Source organism: Andrographis paniculata, unplaced genomic scaffold (genome assembly GCF_009805555.1).
Source record: "Andrographis paniculata isolate CXL003 unplaced genomic scaffold, ASM980555v1 Contig51END, whole genome shotgun sequence".
In the NCBI taxonomy this organism is placed as follows: Eukaryota; Viridiplantae; Streptophyta; class Magnoliopsida; order Lamiales; family Acanthaceae; genus Andrographis; species Andrographis paniculata.
The window spans coordinates 1,359,395-1,380,532 of NW_026137586.1; the positions used below are offsets into that span (position 1 = coordinate 1,359,395).

Here is a 21,138-nt window from a genome sequence, read left to right on the forward strand (position 1 = left end):
TTAAAAATATATTTTTAGTTTAGTATATTTATGTTTTATTATTTTCTCTATGTGGTTGGTTTGATGAATTTGTTGAAAACCTCTTTGTAATGCCCCGATTTCGGAATGTATAAAATAATATTATTATAGCAAATAAATATTTGATAATAGTAATGGAATCAAGAAACTAATATTTTGGGATAAATTATATTTCAATTTTGTATATTAGTTATAATTAAATAGACTGTTAAACGGATAAATATTGGTAAATATAAATATAAAATATAAAATATAATAATATAATAATAATAATAAAGGTAATGATGATAAAGATAATATTTATAATAATAACGTTAATAATAATAATATAATATAATATAATATATATAATAATAATATAATTATATATATTTATATAACAAACTTACCTGCGAAGGAAGGCAGAGGAAGAAACGCGAAGGAGAAGAAGGAGAAAGAAAGAAAAAAAAGAAAGAAAAAGATTTAGCCGTCCGATTCCAACTCCGACTTGGGTATGGTATTCCTTGCTATTCGTAGAGTCCGATTATAAATTTTAATACGAATTTTGATATTGGAGTATTAAATTAGAAATTCTTCAAAAATTCAAAATTGGCTATTTAGCTATTTAATCGATGAATTTCTTTAGCTAATAGCCTATTCGTAGCGCCGACATTATATTTTGAGAATTTCGTACCAATCCAAGTCGAATAAAAAACGGCAGTATATCGCACCTGCCTGCTTGTTCATACCTTTGCGTATTTTTATTTAATAATCGGGCAATATAAATATTATGAGGTAGAAGGATTTTATAGCTAGAATATCATATTCTACTAAATATAAAAGTTTGGAGCCCGACGAGTTAATTATAAAAATTAGCTTTTGAATAAGCAGGTAGCTCCTGAGAATAAGCATAAAGCTCATCTGATTTGAGTAAATAATGGGACAGGCGTACGTTGGAGGAGATTTGGGTGAAGTTATAAAAATCCAGAAAGTATCGGTAGGAGGTAAGCAGTAGGGAATTAAATCTAATTTTAAGAAATTAGGTATTTATGTTGCATGTGATTCTGATTCTGATATTGATATGATATTATGTGGAATCATTTGGTCAGTGCATCTATATATGTATATATGTGTGTGTATATGCATGTGTGAAACTTCGTTTTACGATATTTGATATACGTATTTGATCGTGTTGGTGAATTTATGAAAAGGAGGATAGGTGGGCCGTCTCACCAGCCCTTTTCATTAAATTCACTTATTGACATGCTGCACACATCGCACGATTTATCGGATATGTTTTATGGATCTATCGTTTAGTCGCTGTGTGCGGTAGTGCTAGGCGAGGGCATCATCTGGGGTTAGGATATTCGACCCCGATGTACCGTAACACTTTGGCGATAGTGGACGATAGTAGTCGGACAACTGGGTGACTTAGTCGCACGGTCATTCAGGGATTAGACCCATTGCAGTTGAGACGTATTTGGTCTAATCATTCGTGTTCGGTGTTGTTCCACTCATTGGAGTAGCTACTAGTGAGGTCTACCGGTAGTTTAGGATCAGATGCCAAACTCCAAACGCGATCCCGTTAGGGCGTGCGAGGAGGAGTAGAGTTTCCGGGTTTCCTTCGGGTGATTCCAAGTTGCACGGATTCTACTACGTTACACGGGGTAGGGCTAGACAGGAGGGTCCTATCTTCGCTATCACAGACTATGGGGTGTCTTGTGGTTAATGGCGACAACGTTCGACTATCCATGTATTGATTGCGGGAGTCGTATGGTGGGTATATGGGAGTGACCGGGTGACCGTTATATTATTATGGGTTTACCAGGTCCTTCCTTGAGCCGAGGATTTTCCGGCTATTTATTGATGATAGTCTAGTGAGCTGTTATTATGGAGCCGAGGTTATTCCGGCTGCTCACTTTGCCATATGTATATGGGTATATGTGCATGAGTTGTCGATTTTGACATTATTGTTACATTATTTCAGTATGGGCATGGCATGGCATTTATTTTGCAAATGACGGAAATTAAACTCTATTTTCGAGCATGACATGGCATATTTTATGTTAGTTCTTAAAATGGATTTAATTCTAGACTGCTTTTAAGAAAAATATTCGATTCAGGTACGCATGGCACCTCCGGGACAGGGGACGTCTCGGGAGATAGAAAGACGGGCTGAATGAGTGAACTGCATCTGATGTATTATATGTAAATTCTAACTAGAAAAACCTCCCGTTTTGGGAGTATGTTTTTGTAAATATTTATAAACTTGTTTTTTTGGAAATAATAAAATACTTATATAATTAATTTTAGCCTTAACACTGTGTTGTGGGGCCCGAAGTAGGAGGTGACGACCTCATGATGCAGTGTGGCGGTAGCATTTCCAGTATGAGCCAACTGGGGGTGTTACAAGTTGGTATCAGAGCCTAGGTTTGATAGATTTTGGCTCTTTGAATTAAAAAGGTTTTGAAAATAATAATGATATTGAATTGGTTTGGTGAGGTTTGGGTTTTGCGGGTGCATTCATGTTAATGTGATCTATCTTTTATTGTTATGCTTGGTTTAGCTGTGTGCTGAATTGATATTGAATCAGGAAAAATTGGGGGCAGTATGTCGAATTCTTGAGGTGGTGGTGTACGTAGGGCTATTCAAGACCCAGAGTTTGATCCTTCGTCTGATGAGTCACAGTATCCTGTGCCAGCGCATGTACCAATAGAGGCACCTAGTCAGGATTTCTTTCGGCAGTTTATGGCCGCGATGATGCCTCAACAGAGGAGTTTCATTGATGCTGTGATGCGGCATAACCCACCAACATATTCTGGTTCAGTGGAGCCAGGAGTCCTTGAGTTTTGGGTTGAAAAGATGGAAAAGATATTTCGTGTTGTTCAGGTTCCGCCAGATCAACGAGTTAATATTGGAGCCTATTTCTTGGAAGGCCGAGCAAATCGGTGGTGGTTAGGTGAAGAAGCTGCAGGTGTAGACCAAGTGGATATGACTTGGGATGAATTTAAAGCAAAGTTAAAGGCTAGGTTTATACCGTCGCATATTCGAAAAGCGAAGAAGCAAGAATTGCTAGACTTAAAGCAGGGCTCGATGTCAGTTGAGGATTATTTTGTGAAGTTTAATGAGTTGGAGATGTATGTTCCTGACTACTTTTCCTGTGAGCGAGACAGAATTGACCATTTTGTAGACGGGTTGCAACACAGAATTCAAGAAGCTTTAGCGGTGTTGGATATCAGTTCGTTATATGAGGCTTACGAGCGTGCTGCTCGATTCTATCAGAAGCAGGAAGTCAGACAGAAGGGCAGTGAGAAGGAAATGGGGTATCAACATCAGTTTTGAGATAAAGGAAAATCTAAGGTGGAGGATGAACCAAAGGGTAAAAATAAATGGTGGCAAATATTCAGGTCGGGGCCATCATATAAAGGGATTTCGATTAAAGAACCGAGTCAAGAGAGGTTTCAACAATCGGGGGTTGTTTGTCGACGTTGTGGAACAAGTCATTTAGGTACCTGTTGTGATAAAGTTCCATTAACATGTTTTAAGTGTGGTGGTAGTGGTCATATTTCCAGGCTATGCCCAAGTGTGGCGGAGTGATAAGAACCCTACATCAGATAGTACCCTTGAGCTCCCCATGGTTAAGTTGTCATTTCATGAATCGCTGGACAATGAATATATTTACCAAGTATGTCACTTTGGATGTAAGCTCCAGTTTTATTTGTGAAAAAGAAGGATGGAAGTTTGAGGTTATGTATCGACTACCGTGGACTGAACAAAGTCACGGTGAAGAACAAATATCCTCTTCCGAGGATTGATGATCTATTTGATCAACTGAGAGGTGCAACTATATTCTCAAAGATTGACTTGAGATCTGGATATCATCAGCTAAGGATTGCAGAGCATGACATTCCGAAGACAGCTTTTCGGACTAGATACGGGCATTATGAATTCACGGTTATGTCCTTTGGGTTGACTAACGCCCCGGCTGCGTTTATGGAGTTGATGAATAGAATTTTTCAACCATACCTCGATCAGTTTGTGGTGGTATTTATTGACGATATCTTGGTCTATTCCCCAGATAAAAAGACGCATGCAAAACATTTGCATGTAATATTAAACATATTGCGTGCAAGAAAGTTATATGCCAAGTTATCCAAATGCGAGTTTTGGTTGAAGGAGGTTGCTTTCTTGGGACATGTTGTTTCTGGAAAGGGTATCTCAGTAGATCCTTCTAAAGTGGCGGCAATCATGGATTGGCCAAGACCTACCAATCAATCAGAAGTAAGAAGCTTTTTGGGTTTGGCAGGATATTATCGGCGATTCGTTCTTGATTTTTCGAAGATTGCAAAACCATTAACTAATTTGCTGAAAAAGGATGCAAAGATTAACTGGGATCACGAGTGTGAGTCATCCTTTTTAGAATTGAAACATCGATTAACTTCAGCGCCAATTTTGGCTTTACCAGTGGAAGGTGAGGAGTTTGAAGTGTATAGTGATGCTTCGAAGCAGGGATTGGGATGTGTCTTAATGCAGAATCAAAGAGTTATTGCTTATGCATCACGACAACTAAAACCTCACGAAGAGAATTATCCGACACACGACTTGGAAATGGCAGCAGTTGTGTTTGCTTTGAAGATTTGGAGACACTATCTTTATGGAGCCCATTGCAGAATATTTACTGACCATCAAAGTTTGAAATATATCTTCACCCAAAAAGAATTGAATTTAAGACAAAGAAGATGGTTAGAATTGGTGAAGGATTAGGATCTTGAAATTGTGTATCATGAAGGCAAAGCAAATGTTGTAGCCGATGCCTTAAGTCGAAAACCAAGGCATAACTTGGGCTTCATGTCGGTTGCTGATGAACTGTGCCAAGATTTAGCGCGGATGGAAATTGAGGTACTTGGACGGGGTATGACTCGGGGATATTTGCAAATGATACAAGTTGAGCCTGAAATTTATGATCGCATTAGAGCGGCTCAAATGGAAGATAATAAAATGGTTGAGCTTGCAGTGAAAGTTCAGTACGGTCAGACTCAAAATTTTAATATTGCTCCAGATGGGAGTCTTCGATTTCACGGGAGGTGGTGTATCCCAAAGGATCGAAATGATTTGAAAGAGCAGATTATGAGTGAGGCTCATAATACACCATACTCAGTGCATCCGGGGGAAATAAAATGTATCATGACCTACGTCAACATTTTTGGTGGAAGGGCATGAAGAAGGATGTAGCCAAATTTGTTGCACGATGTTTAAATTGTCAAAAGGTAAAAGCAGAACATCATAGACCAATGGGGTTGCTACAACCTTTAGAAGTTCCACTCTGGAAATGGGATTCTATCGCAATGGATTTTGTAACAGGACTTCCAAGGTCAAAGTCGGGAACAGATGCAATTTGGGTAATTATAGACAGATTGACCAAGTCAGCAGTGTTCATTCCAGTACGTATGACTTGGAGCATGCAGAAATTGGCCAAATTATATGTTCATTATGTGGTTAAACGACACGGTATTCCTGAGGTGATCATATCAGATCGTGATCCACGTTTTCAATCTCGATTTTGGCAAAAATTGCAGGAAGCCTTTGGTACTCAGTTGCATATGAGTACTGCATTCCATCCTATGACTGATGGTCAGTCAGAAAGAACTATCCGTATTCTGGAAGATATGCTAAGAGCTTGTGCTATGGAATTTCAAGGGAGTTGAGAAGACCACTTGGATTTAGTGGAATTTTCATATAATAATAGCCATCAAGCAAGTATCGGAATGGCTCCTTTTGAAGCTCTTTATGGTCGAAAATGCAGAACTCCTTTGAGTTGGGACGATATGAGTGATCGACTGATACTGGGTCCGGAAATGATTGAGGAATCGAAAAATAAGATTCGAAAAGATGAAGGCAGCTCAAGATCGTCAAAAGAGTTATGCCGATAGAGCCCGACGTGAGGGTCAATTTCAAAGTGGAGATTTTGTCTTATTGAAAGTATCCCCAATGAAAGGTATTAGAAGGTTTGGGATTAAAGGAAAATTGAGTCCGCGTTATGTTGGACCTTATGAAATTGTCGATCGAGTTGGTGATTGGGCCTATCGGTTGGCACTTCCAAATTCTATGGAGCGTATCCATAATGTGTTTCATATATCTCAACTTCGTAGGTATGTTGCAGATCCTTCTCATATTTTATCTCCAGATGAGATAGAGCTGAATGAAGATCTTTCGTATGAAGAAAAGCCTCTGTGGATCATGGACACAAAGGTCCGAACCATGAGGAATCGAGATATTCGTATGGTGAAAGTAATGTGGTCCAGACATGGAGCGGAAGAGGCCACGTGGGAAGTAGAACAAGAAATGTTCAAAGCATACCCACAATTGTTTAATTAAGTTGCCTTGTTATGTGTTTGAGTTTAGATTTCGGGGACGAAATCTTTTAAGGGGAGTGGATTGTAATGCCCCGATTTCGGAATGTATAAAATAATATTATTATAGCAAATAAATATTTGACAATAGTAATGGAATCAAGAAACTAATATTTTGGGATAAATTATATTCCAATTTTGTATATTAGTTATAATTAAATAGACTGTTAAACGGATAAATATTGATAAATATAAATATAAAATATAAAATATAATAATATAATAATAATAATAAAGGTAATGATGATAAAGATAATATTTATAATAATAACGTTAATAATAATAATATAATATAATATAATATATATAATAATAATATAATTATATATATTTATATAACAAACTTACCTGCGAAGGAAGGCAGAGGAAGAAACGCGAAGGAGAAGAAGGAGAAAGAAAGAAAAAAAAGAAAGAAAAAGATTTAGCCGTCCGATTCCAATTCCGACTTGGGTATGGTATTCCTTGCTATTCGTAGAGTCCGATTATAAATTTTAATACGAATTTTGATATTGGAGTATTAAATTAGAAATTCTTCAAAAATTCAAAATTGGCTATTTAGCTATTTAATCGATGAATTTCTTTAGCTAATAGCCTATTCGTAGCGCCGACATTATATTGTGAGAATTTCGTACCAATCCAAGTCGAATAAAAAACGGCAGTATATCGCACCTGCCTGCTTGTTCATACCTTTGCGTATTTTTATTTAATAATCGGGCAATATAAATATTATGAGGTAGAAGGATTTTATAGCTAGAATATCATATTCTACTAAATATAAAAGTTTGGAGCCCGACGAGTTAATTATAAAAATTAGCTTTTGAATAAGCAGGTAGCTCCTGAGAATAAGCATAAAGCTCATCTGATTTGAGTAAATAATGGGACAGGCGTACGTTGGAGGAGATTTGGGTGAAGTTATAAAAATCCAGAAAGTATCGGTAGGAGGTAAGCAGTAGGGAATTAAATCTAATTTTAAGAAATTAGGTATTTATGTTGCATGTGATTCTGATTCTGATATTGATATGATATTATGTGGAATCATTTGGTCAGTGCATCTATATATGTATATATGTGTGTGTATATGCATGTGTGAAACTTCGTTTTACGATATTTGATATACGTATTTGATCGTGTTGGTGAATTTATGAAAAGGAGGATAGGTGGGCCGTCTCACCAGCCCTTTTCATTAAATTCACTTATTGACATGCTGCACACATCGCACGATTTATCGGATATGTTTTATGGATCTATCGTTTAGTCGCCGTGTGCGGTAGTGCTAGGCGAGGGCATCATCTGGGGTTAGGATATTCGACCCCGATGTACCGTAACACTTTGGCGATAGTGGACGATAGTAGTTGGACAACTGGGTGACTTAGTCGCACGGTCATTCAGGGATTAGACCCATTGCAGTTGAGACGTATTTGGTCTAATCATTCGTGTTCGGTGTTGTTCCACTCATTGGAGTAGCTACTAGTGAGGTCTACCGGTAGTTTAGGATCAGATGCCAAACTCCAAACGCGATCCCGTTAGGGCGTGCGAGGAGGAGTAGAGTTTCCGGGTTTCCTTCGGGTGATTCCAGGTTGCACGGATTCTACTACGTTACACGGGGTAGGGCTAGACAGGAGGGTCCTATCTTCGCTATCACAGACTATGGGGTGTCTTGTGGTTAATGGCGACAACGTTCGACTATCCATGTATTGATTGCGGGAGTCGTATGGTGGGTATATGGGAGTGACCGGGTGACCGTTATATTATTATGGGTTTACCAGGTCCTTCCTTGAGCCGAGGATTTTCCGGCTATTTATTGATGATAGTCTAGTGAGCTGTTATTATGGAGCCGAGGTTATTCCGGCTGCTCACTTTGCCATATGTATATGGGTATATGTGCATGAGTTGTCGATTTTGACATTATTGTTACATTATTTCAGTATGGGCATGGCATGGCATTTATTTTGCAAATGACGGAAATTAAACTCTATTTTCGAGCATGACATGGCATATTTTATGTTAGTTCTTAAAATGGATTTAATTCTAGACTGCTTTTAAGAAAAATATTCGATTCAGGTACGCATGGCACCTCCGGGACAGGGGACGTCTCGGGAGATAGAAAGACGGGCTGAATGAGTGAACTGCATCTGATGTATTATATGTAAATTCTAACTAGAAAAACCTCCCGTTTTGGGAGTATGTTTTTGTAAATATTTATAAACTTGTTTTTTTGGAAATAATAAAATGCTTATATAATTAATTTTAGCCTTAACACTGTGTTGTGGGGCCCGAAGTAGGAGGTGACGACCTCATGATGCAGTGTGGCGGTAGCATTTCCAGTATGAGCCAACTGGGGGTGTTACACTCTTGGTTTGAAATTTTTATAAAATCTACTTGTAGTTTAAAAATTTTATAAAATTTACTTGTGATTTTTAAAACGTTAGCAAAAAAAACCGTTTTCAGTTAGGACTTAACAGAAAGTACGTATCATGCGCTTAGACTGAGATTTTTATACAAAAATTGATATATAAGTATATAAAATTACAAAATACCTATATGAAGTCATCTCAAAAAGGACTATTTTAATCATTTTACATACATTAAAAAAACCTAATTAAATAATAATAATATTAATATTAATAATCTAATTTCCAATTCATCTTCTTAGATGGAATAGATCGAAAAGGGCACATCTCCTCTTTCACTATCCGCCGCCTACGACCACCACACATCACCATCACCAATCTTCTTCTTCTCCTTCTCCTTCTTTTTTTTTTTTTTTTATTATTATTATTCAAACATATTTATATATTATTGAGTAAAAATAATTGGTTCAAATGGCAAATCCTTCTTTGAACAAAATGAAAATCAAATTCATTTCAGAATTTGACAGCTTTAAATTTTTTCCTAAGAATTTACTAATTTCACAAGAAATCTAAAAAATTTTCATGGTATAGAAAAATTTAGATGGAATTAATAAATGAAATTAAAACAAGAGAGAGAGGCGACCAAATGAATAATCGGTATGGGGGCATGCGTCGGTTGCTAGCAACGGCGATTCGTGGCTGAAGAATGAGTTGCGCGATGAAATCAGCGGTGAAGGACGGCACTAGCGGTGGCGACAGTGGAGGAAGAAAAAGACAATGCCGGTGGGTGGTGGTTGGCGGCTGCATGTGCGCCCAGTGAATGAGCATGGATTGATAGAAGAGAGAAAGAGAGAGAAGATGCGTCGGTGAGAGAGGGGTAAAGAGACAGAGACATGTGGGTTTGGGTTTGAGAATTTAATTTGGAATTAAATTTTAATTTTTGGATTTAATTTAGATTTAAAGCAGGGACATAACGGTTAGTTTATATAAAATATAACACCGTCAGTGCATATTAAAAGGAATTGACGAGTGTGCAACATTTTAAAAACCACAAGTAGGTTTTATGGAATTTTCAAACCACGAGGGGTTTTCAGCAAATTCATCAAACCACATGCGGGTTTATGCCATTTTGCCTAAAATATAATAAATTTTAATGTATATCGGGTCCGGGTCCGAGTTTAGATCCAATTTTAAATTAAATTTTAAGAAATGTAAATATAAATTCGGGTTTGCTAGGTCTTGTAATGTATTATTCGGGTCAGGTTTGAGTACAATTGGATCCGATTCAAGATTCGGATCCAGGCATGTGTATTCGGATCGGATCTCAGGTCTAGAGTCCCACCCATTGTCATCTCTACGGATATAGTAATAATAATACTTTCTCCGTCTCTTAAATAAATATTAATTTGCTTTTTGCACTGAGTTTAAGATGTATTAATATTATATTGATATGTAGTAGGAATAAAGTATAAATGACTAAAATATCTTTATTAATATTGTGTAATATATTATTATTTGTAAAGATATTTGTAATACTCTTTTTGTCCCAATACAATAGTTTTGTTTATCATTTTTGTTTGTCCCAAGACAATAGTCTCATTTTCATAAATAATTATATCACCGTAAAACTATCCCTACTTTTTTATTATTATTACACAATTGTTATTACTTTTTACACTAATATAATCACAAAGGCAAAAAAATCATTTATTCATACTTTTTACTAACCGTCAATATAATATCAATATTTTCAAAATCTCGTATTCAACATAATAAAATTATACTTTTGAGACAGACATTATTAGATAGACAATACCATTACTAAAAAAAAATAAAATGAATACAAACTGATCAAAAATACTCCCTCCGTCCCACATAATTTGTTCATATTTTCTATTTTTGTCTGTCTCATATAATTTGTCCTTTCCTTTTTTAAAAAATTAATTATACACTTTAATTAAATTTTAAAATATAAAATATAAATTTTTTTAATCTTAATTAAACTATTTAGTTATTTTAATCTTAATTTATAATTATTTTTACTAATATATTTTTTAATTATTTACTAATTATATTCTATCTAAATTTTCAAGTAAAAAATAATAATTTGTTACAGGAGTGAAAAATAAAAAATAAAAATAAATAAATAGTGTAAGCTGAGTGATACGTCAGAGTGGTAATTATGAGAGCGATATGGTAAAACGACAAGTCCCACCCACCACGTGACAGACCACGCCTCACTGCACAGGGAGGATTGGAACACCAAACAAACTCTTTTTTTGAAGCAATAATTACTCTCATCAGATCCACAGTGGTAATGGCAATGGCAATGGCAATGGCTACCGGCAACCATTGTTGATCCTCATCCATTCTCTCTTACCATTTTCGTTCTTGCAAAAGTAAGAAATCAATGCCATGGAACGTTCCAACAGCTATTAATCTCTCTCTGTAATGATTGTGGATTGGATGGATGAGTGAGAAACAGACTTTAATTTCTCTCTGTAAAATAACCTCTGCTACTTTCCCAAACCTGTTTTTCATCTTCTTCTAGTATTTTCTTACATCGCCATTTTTGTTCTAACATTTTCTTCATCGGTACAAGCATTATAGGATTAGATCCGTCGATTAGGATACTCTGTTAATTTTTCTTACATTCTGGTTGATTGTTCTGATCCGTTGTATCTCGATTTCAGGCATCCGATTTGTGATATTTCTTTCTGTACTTCGCCATTATTGCAGGCGTTGAAGAACATAGCGTAATAGGAAGGATTTTAGTTCAGATATGATGCAGACTCCTAAAGTAAGGTAAGCTTTCGGTGGCCGAATTCGAAAATTCCTCGAGTAGCTTTTGCCTGAATCATTACTTCATTTGACCTTAACAAAAACTTGTCATGATTTCATCGCTCTTCATCTTCTATGGCTGCAATGATTGTTGAAATGTTCCCCACCCAAATTGTGTTGAATCGTGCTTTTATGGATACGGTTTTATTACGGGCTTCTGTTGCTTCGTTGAGGTGGTTATTACATATTGCTCGGACTAGATACAGATTTTAGGGTCTATTTCTTTGAGTTTGATTTTGTAAAATTTAGTTTTTTTGTATTTAAAATAAATTTTATAATCCCTCGGTCCCGGATCCCTTGTTTAAGAAACGATATTTTAGGTATTTTAATTTTTTATATGAACAGTGTTACTGGCATTTTAAATATTTTTAATATTATATATCAATAAAATATATATATATATATAAATATGAATATTATTTTGTATATTTTGTAGAAAATAAAATTTTATATAATATAAATAGATAAAAAAATTAATTAATTTATTTATAATTAACTTAAAACTAATTTTATTAAAAATAAGAAGTTTTAAATATAAATAAAAATATTTATTTATTAAGGGAAGAGATAAAAATAAAAGGGTTTTGAATGGTCCAAGTTAAAAATTTAATTAAATTGATTTATATTTATTAAATATATTTAAGATTAATAAATTTATTAAATTAGAAATAGATCGTATTTAATGGGACAGAAAAAAAAAAGAAAAAAAAAAAAAAAAAAAAAAGGTCATTGTCGCTGGAAGGAGAGAGTACTTTACAAGAGAAAATATATATTTTTGTAAAAATTTAAGTATTTGATGTGAAATACTCCATTCTTCCTGTTTTAGTTTTAGCTGTAAATTAAATTTTGATGCGAAATTAAATAATACTAATATTTTAAAATTATAATGTATAATTAAAAATAATGTAAAACAAATTTGCTTTTTTTTTTTTTTAAGTAACTGCAAAGATGGTAAAATGAGGGTATTTGTAAAAAAATAAAATAAAGTTGATATTTGAGTGAAAATGGTAACTAACGGAGTAGTATATTTTTTTAAAAGCTTAATAATAATGTTAAAAAAAATTATAATGTTTATGTAGATAATAGTTTTGAAAATTTGTTAGGAATAGTAAAAGGTGTGAATTTTTTATTTGATATTTTGTGATAGAAAAAAATAAAAAAATATGACTTTTGATATGATCATTCTTTAGAAAAATGTTATGAAAGTTTCAAAATTGTCTATGTAAATAATAGTTTTGAAATTTTTTATTAATAGTAAAATATTGAAAATTTCCTAAAATATTTTGTGAGAAGGAAATATGTGTGTGATGAACAATGTCTAAAGTTTAAAAAATAAATAATAGTTCGTCCGTTTTAAATATGATACAATATTTGATTTCGGCTTGAGAATTTAGGTGTATAATATTAAGCTTAAATAAGATGATGTGATAAAGAAAGAGAACTATGGGTATGGTATGTTTGTTTGGAATTTGGACTTGAGATTTGGGATGATGTTTGGTAGAAAAAAAAAGTATTTATAGTCGCGATTTTTTTTAAAAAACTGACATTGAGTATAATATAAAAAATAAAAAATAGGTGTTTGATTTGATATTTTTTAGAGGAAAAAATTGAATGAATAGTAAAATTCGGGGAAAATCCTCCAAACAAACACGCCCTAAAAGTAAAGAGAGCTATGATTCTTTAACTTTCTTCCAAACTTTAACCAAGACATGTACTGTAAACTTTGTATTAAACCTGTTTAACATCCGTCGATTACATTGTTTAATTTTTGCACATTTGCAGAGCCAATTCTTCGGATTCGAACCAAAGGAGATCTCCTCGAGCCTTATCATCCTCGGAGGCTTGTCCTAATCCTTCCGTGTCCCGAAACGATTCTCCCTCCGTTGTCCGAAAGCTCAAGACGAGTCCCCGGTACTTAGAGCCGACGGCCTCGTCCGCTAATCAAGCCAGACGAGCATCGAGCGAGATTCGACAAGTTTCGGACCAAATTGCCGAGCTCGAATCCGAACTCTGTGTCGTGAAGGATCGATTACGTACGTCGGTATTGTGTAAGAATCGGGCATTGCAAGATGCCGAGGAGTCCAACCGACAGCTGCCGGCGCTGTCTGTGAAACTATTGGAAATCGAGCAGCGGATCGCCGAGAAATCTTGCATTCTAGTACAGGATCGGACGTTGCGGTCTGAACCCGAGGTTGTCCGAAGCCGGAATTCGCGTGACGCGGCGTTGGATGAGATCGAACGGCTTGAAATTCATCTCGGAATTGCTGGCGATACGGAGCTCCGGAAGCTGAAAGCGACGGTGGAAGAAATGAAGCACGTGCTGACGGATCGGAAAGAATCCGAAGATCGAGCGAAAGAACTCATCGGAAAAACGCTAATGCAGCTCGAAATGGCGAGGAAAACAGTGTCGACGCTGAGAACGGAGGGGAATAAAGCGACGGAAGCTTACGGCGCGGTTTTGTTCGAGCTCGAAAAATCGAGGGATCGCGTGAATTTTCTCGAAGGGCTCGTCGGAGACCTCAAGGCGGAGATCGAATGCAAAGATGCCCTGGAATCCGTCGAAACAGAAGTCGACTCGCTAAGACGCGAGGTCGAAGAATTACGATCGGTTTTAGAAGCTTCCAAGAGGAAGTTCGACGAAGAACGGTCTAGGCATGCAGAGGAGATGAGAAATGCCGTCGAAATTGCGGAACGGATACGATCAGCGTCAGGGCAGCGGGAGGCCGAGCTGGAGGCGGAGCTACGGAAGTCGAAATACGAAATCGAGGAGCTGAAGACAAAGCTGATAGAGAAGGAGACGGAGCTCGATGGCATTTGCGATGAGAACGACGATCTTGTTCAACGGTTAGAGAATGCGACGTCGGGGTGTCAGGAGCACGAACTAGAGAAATTGAAATTGGAAATAGACTCGAAAAAATCGATTCTTTTGGCCAAGGAAACCGAGCTATCGAAATCATGCGACGAGAACCGATACTTGAAGCTACGGATAAAGGAAATTGGTGAAACGAGCGCCTCCGATTTGGCGGCGGCGAAGGCGGCGGAGCGGGAGGCGGTAATGAAGGTGGGGTACTTAACGGAGGAAGTCGAAAAGTGCGATCGGAAATTGGCGCGGGTGACGGAACAGCTGGAGGCGGAGCAAGGTGCGTCGGCGGAGCTGGAAGGGGAGCTGAGGAGGCTGAAAGTGCAGTCGGATCAGTGGCGGAAGGCGGCGGAGGCAGCGACGGCGATGCTGGCGGCGGGGAACAGCCGGAATTTGATCGAGAGGACGGGTTCGATGGACAGCAGCTACTGCCGGCGGACGATGAGGATAAATGCGGCGGCGCCGTACGTGGTCGTCGACGATATCGACGAGGAGATGCTGAAGAAGAAGAATGGGAGGGTTCTGGGGAGGTTTGGGGTGCTGTGGAAGAAGCCACAGAAGTATCTGTAAGTATTTTTTGAAAGTTAAGTTCCGTCGAAATTTTTATGCTGTTAGAGAAGAATTTAACTAATAGTTGTCTTGATGGAGATTTGCATTTGGAGTGTCTGTGTGCGGTATGCTGTACGGATCTTTAGCTGTTGCTATATTACATTATTGAAAAATATGATAGACTCTTTACTTGTAAGAGTTCACCCTTCATTTTATTATTTCATTTTTATTTTTATTTTTGAAAAATGTCAAATTAAAGATTCAGTTTTCATTTATTTTATTATATTAAAATTTAATTTTACATTTAAAACATCACATCAATATATATTTATATCACATTAATATATATCATTGCCTAATATATCTTTTGTATATATATATATAACATTGTATCATAAGTTTATTCCATTAATCCTAACATGGTATCACAACTATGATTTTACCCGAACAAAGCGATACCATCTGCGCATCTCAAATCGCACATTTCCGACTGTCGCCGATAGTCACCGCCACCACGAGACCGGCCGGAATCGGGAACATTTCGGCCAACGGCGGCGCATGAGCCTCACATGCACCCGACAAAGTTTTTGGCCGAACACCTCGCCGGCGCGTAGAGGCGCGTGCGGCGGCCGTTGCCGGCGATTTTTGCACCGGCGTATTCGGAATTTAATTTCCTCCGCGATGGTATACTCACTTTTTCTGTTTGAACTCTGTATCTCACTTTTTTTGTTTGAGCAGTTTTCTATATTCGTCTGATTTTTCGTATTCCGGGTTTGATTCGATTTTGTCTGTGTTTCTGTCGTTTCGGCTTGAGATATTGTCTACACTTGAAATTTTCTTTATGGAAAATATGGATGTTCATATTCCGATAAGTGTTGTCCTGTCCGGAAATAATTACAATTTGTGGGCACAATCAATGAAAAGCTTCCCGATAGGAAGGAAGCTATGGCGGATTGTTACAGGGGATATAGTTGCTCCCGTTGCTCCGGTTTCTATAGGAGAAGTTGCGTCTACCGCCAAAGTTGTTGAATCTTATATTGAAAAATTTGAGGATTGAGACACTAAGAATCATCAGATTCTTACTTGGTTGCGCAATACTTCAACTCCGCGATACATGTGCAGCTTGCCCAATTTGAAACTGCTAAGGCAACTTGAGATTTCTTGGCAGTCCGCTTCCGTGCTACTGGTTTGGCGCACTATTATCAGCTATGGAGTACTCTCCATGATCTAAAACATGAACCAGGACAATATGTCAACGACTTCCTTGCGCAAGTGCAACCCCTTTGGCATCGGTTGGATCAGGCTGAGATCAGTCCTGATCATCTTCGCCCCATTCAGGTCTTGATGGCTTTGTGTCCAGAGTATAAGGCAGTTCGTGCCTCTTTATTACATCGGCACCCACTTCCTACCTTGGATGCAGCTATTCATGAGATTTTTTTTTAGGAAACTCGTCTCTACCTAGCCAAGGCTCCTTTGCTTGATTCTGCTCTTGCGGTCATCGCCCGAACTCCTACTCAGAGTCGTCCCCTCCGCTGCAAACGATGTTCATCTTCTGATCATGACTTCGATCACTGCCCCAAGGTGGAGTGTCACTACTGTCATGTTTTAGGTCATATTATACAGTATTGCCCTACTAGGTCGTCTCGCTCTAGTAGCAGTAATTCCAAGTCTCGGCATGTTCGTGGACCTCATCAGTTTAATACCTCATTTGTTACAGCCTCTGCCATGCCTACGTCTGCGCCTCATATGATTCAGGACTTGAAGGCTCTTCTTAAACAGGTTATATCTTCCAATACCGGGTATTCTGAAGCTGATTGGGCGGAAGATCCCTCTAATCGCTGCTCGACCACCGAGTTTTGCTTCTTCCTTGGCGACTCGCTTATTTCTTAACGCAACAAGAAACAAACGGTTGTCTCCCGGTCCAGTGTAGAGTCCAAATATAGAGCTTTTGCCGACACCACTACCGAGCTTCTATGGCTTCACCGGCTGCTGACTGATCTCGGTGTGTCTCGGTCCTCTGCCACTATTATTCATTGCGACAGTTAGAACGCCATGAAGATTTCGACGAATGATGTCTTCCACGAGCGTACGAAGCACATTGAGATCGATTGTCACATTGGACGTCATCATGTTGAGTATGGCAACATCTTCTTGTCTCCCATTTCTGCTGCTGATCATACTGCCGACGGCTTCACCAAGCCTCATCTTCTCGGCCATTTTCAGTCATTATTGAGCAAACTCAAGTTGGATTCCACCTTGAGTTTGAAGGGATGTTGATATATAGATTGATATATATTATATATAACATTGTACCCTAATTATAATCTGAGAAATTCAGTTTATTCCATTAATCTTATCAAATTAAAAATTTTATTATTCAAAACCAAAATTCAAAATTAAAACATCTCAAATAAACACACCCAGTTTCTATGATAATTTCTACTTATATTATACTAGTCTTTGCAAAATTTACTTTCATTTTTTTTGTCGAGTCTTGTAAATTTAGCTTATTATTATTTTGACAAAATCATATTTTTAAAAATAAACTATTATCTTATATTTAACACTTAGATTTTGTTCCTTTATAGATTTTATTACAAAGTTTTTACTAGATTTTTCTTTCTTTTATTTTAAAAAAATATCGAATCAAATATTTAATTTTTTTATATTATACTAAAAATTTATTTTACATTCAAAATATCACATTAATATCTATTCATATCACATCTCAACTTTTTATTATTAAAAAATTCAAACCCAAACCTCCAAACCCAAAAACAAACACAATCTTATTTATTATAATTGTCAATAACTTTATTACATTTTCTTTTATCATAATCATCATAAATTACTAAATAAAATTTTTAAAATATCCACAATTATTTTCTACTTTTAATAAAATATTTAATTTTTTATCTTTACAGGACTCTAATAAAAATATTAAATAATTATTTAAATTCAAAATTTTATTATTTAAATTAAAATTTTCACACATACGAAACCTAAAATATTTTTTAAGCGGTGAAAAATGAGCTCAGTGGATTATAAGATGGGCCCAATACAATAGTTAAGGCCCATTTATGTCTATATAACTCCCAACTTTCTAGGGTTTTTCTTCGCAATGCGCTCATTCAATATGAAACAGCGCGCATCAATGGCCGCTTCCGGAGACGGTACCGATCGCCGATCTGTAGCGTTCTAATACATCGATACCGCAGTTCTGCCTCTTCTCAATTTCCATTTCTGTAATTTTGGATCAATACTTTGCTATTATGATACGTACGTGCTCGGAACTCGTTTTGCGTGATTTTGGTTTCCTATCGGTGGCTTCAGTACCGTGGAAGTAGAAATTTACAATCGTTTCTGCTGTTAATATGATAATATCATTTGTTTGAAATTTGATTTCGGATTTTGCTGAATTCGCGATAAACGATTGGAGTAGCAGTTAGACGGTTAGACGTCCATCTTGGCAAAGCTATGGAGCCTTCGGGCGTTGATCAGCTTTGAATGCTAATGGACGAACATCAAATGTCACTCTAAACTGTTCTCGGCTTCTTTAAAATCAATGGAGTTGCAGATCAGTAGAGATGAAACATTTTTTTTTTTTGCAGTAAGTTTGAGTAATTTGTTTGTTTATCTTCTCCTTTTTCTTCATGTTGTTGTTGAATTGATTGAGTCCATCTTGGCAAAGCAGGTGAGATTAATGGCCTGTTTTGAATGCTAATGGACGTATATGATATCAGATCTGTCGCCTGATCTCTTTGCTTAGAAACTCCTTTTCTATGGAGTTTTTATTTATTGGTAACAGTGACATTTGTTAGGAATCCGAAGCAATGTTTGTTGCCCTCTTCACCATTTTTGCCGTGGGAAGAACGAAGCTAATACCATCTCGAACAGAGGGGATTTTTCTCTATTTTTGCAGGTGGAAAAAAAAAATCCATTATGCAATTTTGCAGAATTTTACTGCCCACCCTGCCGACTGGAATTAGCGGGGTGAATTTTTTTTTTAAAATACAATTATAAAAAATTATCTATTTATTTATATAATTATCTACTTTTTAATATTATCTATTTATTTATGTAGTTATTTTTTTTTATATTTATTTATTTTTTAATTTTTTAAATATCATCAACAAAATAAAAAATTAAATTTTGTTTATATTTTTATATTTTATTTATTTTATTCTTTTCTATTTTGTTTTAATCTTATATTTTATATATTTTATTTTATTTTTGTTACTTTTAATTTTATTATTTTTTATTATAATTTTGTAATTAATATTTATAGTATATTATTTATTTATTTAAAATGAAGAGTACGATTGAAGAAGAAATTTTGCAAAAATAGAAGATATGGTTTGAGGTGGGTTAGTTTAGCAAACCCTTCAAAAATAGAAAAATTTACTGTGGACCATTCAAAAATGGAGTTATGAGTTATAAGTGGTCTAAGATCCTCTGCGATTCATAATTCTGCAGAGTAATGAGTTATGGATATTAAATTAGATTTTATATAATATAAATAAATAAAAAATATAAATATTTATTTATGATTAGTATTAATATTTACAAATGAATTGAAGAGTTTTTAGTGTATGTAAAATTAGAAGACATGGCGGGAGTGGGAGATGGGTTACATTGCCAGATACTGTAGACTTTGCAGAGATGATTTTAGGGTGTGTTTGTTTTGGGGTTTGGATTTTGGATTGAGATTTGAATAGTAAAAAATTTGAATTTGAGTAATTGTATGATGTGATATAAATATAAATTGATGTGATATTTTGAATGTAAATTTGATTTTTAGTATAATATAAAAAATAAAAAATAGGTGTTTGATTTGATGTTTTTAGGGGAAAAAAATTTTGTGAATAGTAGAAGTTCACCAAAATCTTTCAAACAAACGCATCCTTAGATAATTTACAACTCATAATTTCATTTTTGCATTGCAGGTTCACGGTATATTTCTCTATTTTAGCAGGGTTGGTATATTTCTCTATTTTAGCAGGGTCTGCTACACTAACCCTAAACCCTACGCTAACCCATTTAACCCATTTCCAATTCTACTTTATACTTTTGGAAAAAAAAATAAGATGAATAGTGGATTGAAAATTGTTCTTTCAAACAAACACACCCTAATACTCAATACCTGCTATTTTACCAAAAGAATTTGACTTTCAAGTATTGTACTGTCACTTCTTGTAATTAATATAATTAATACATAATACATGTTATATTTTGTATGGTCACTTTTTTTAATTAATATGATAACTATAATTAGTAGATAATTAAAAATATATTAGTAAAAATAATTAATTTATAATATAATTTTTTATAAATTAAAATTAAGATAATTAATTAGTTTAATTAAAATTTAAAAAATTGAATTAGAAAATTTAAAATAAAATTAAGATGTGTAATTATTTTTTAAAAAAGAAAGTGACATGAGATGTGGACGAACGGACATGGTAAGTGGGACGAGGGAGTACATAATACTCTCCTGTTCCATTGAAATGTTATTATTTTCTATTTTTATCCATCCCAGAATTATCATTTTCTAATTTAATAATTGTACTACCTATTTAATATAATAAATACTTTTTCAACTTATAATATATTATACTAATGTTATTATTTTTATATTACACTATATTAATAAGGGTATTTTTGTCTTTTTTACTACAATTCAATATAATATTAATTTTCAAAAATTTAAGTCCAAAAAACAAATACCATTCTTCCAATGGGATAGAGGAAGTACATGTTATATCACATTATTGTACTAAAAAAAATTGATTTTTCCTTTTCCACCATTGTGTTATCACTTCTTCCCATCAACATAATCAATCAATATACATTCTATATCATACCACTTTATTATGCTAAATAAATCGGGTATTGCCATTCTTTATAATCAACACAATTCATATTACTATGTAATAATATTACTTTATTGTACTATTTCATTCGTCTCATAACAAATTATTCATTTTTTTATTTAGTCAGTTCCATAATAAAATATTTATTTTTTAAAACTAATTGTACTATCTATCTAATATTACAAACATTTTTACAATTTACAATATATTACACAAATGTCATTACTTTTATATCACACAATAATTTTAGTTATTTT

At 35.2% G+C, this 21,138-nt stretch overlaps 2 protein-coding genes and 2 long non-coding RNA genes across 8 annotated transcripts; all 4 read left to right on the top strand.

Annotated features, from left to right (window-relative positions):
• The first annotated feature begins 412 nt into the window (after window positions 1–412).
• Window positions 413–2,607, top strand: LOC127253531 (uncharacterized). Its single transcript, XR_007839263.1, has 3 exons — window positions 413–509; window positions 889–1,001; window positions 2,121–2,607. It is a non-coding gene; the product is annotated as an uncharacterized LOC127253531 (long non-coding RNA).
• A 3,155-nt stretch (window positions 2,608–5,762) lies between these two features.
• On the top strand, window positions 5,763–6,372 carry LOC127253539 (uncharacterized). The gene is made up of 2 exons (XM_051278182.1): window positions 5,763–5,914; window positions 6,003–6,372. The coding sequence occupies exons 1-2, from the start codon at window positions 5,763–5,765 to the stop codon at window positions 6,370–6,372; spliced, it is 522 nt and encodes a 173-aa protein (XP_051134139.1).
• Window positions 6,373–6,809: 437 nt separating this feature from the next.
• On the top strand, window positions 6,810–8,741 carry LOC127253530 (uncharacterized). Its single transcript, XR_007839262.1, has 3 exons — window positions 6,810–6,857; window positions 7,292–7,349; window positions 8,469–8,741. It is a non-coding gene; the product is annotated as an uncharacterized LOC127253530 (long non-coding RNA).
• Window positions 8,742–11,033: 2,292 nt separating this feature from the next.
• On the top strand, window positions 11,034–15,206 carry LOC127253546 (interactor of constitutive active ROPs 3-like). Of its 5 annotated transcripts, none has more exons than XM_051278190.1 (3): window positions 11,034–11,157; window positions 11,452–11,563; window positions 13,382–15,206. In XM_051278190.1, the coding sequence occupies exons 2-3, from the start codon at window positions 11,541–11,543 to the stop codon at window positions 15,027–15,029; spliced, it is 1,671 nt and encodes a 556-aa protein (XP_051134147.1). In that variant the 5' UTR covers window positions 11,034–11,157; window positions 11,452–11,540; the 3' UTR covers window positions 15,030–15,206. The 5 variants fall into 5 exon arrangements, with proteins under 5 accessions (XP_051134147.1, XP_051134146.1, XP_051134148.1 ...); XM_051278189.1 differs by having other exon boundaries at window positions 11,053–11,157; window positions 11,498–11,563; XM_051278191.1 differs by having other exon boundaries at window positions 11,102–11,232.
• Window positions 15,207–21,138: the final 5,932 nt, after the last annotated feature.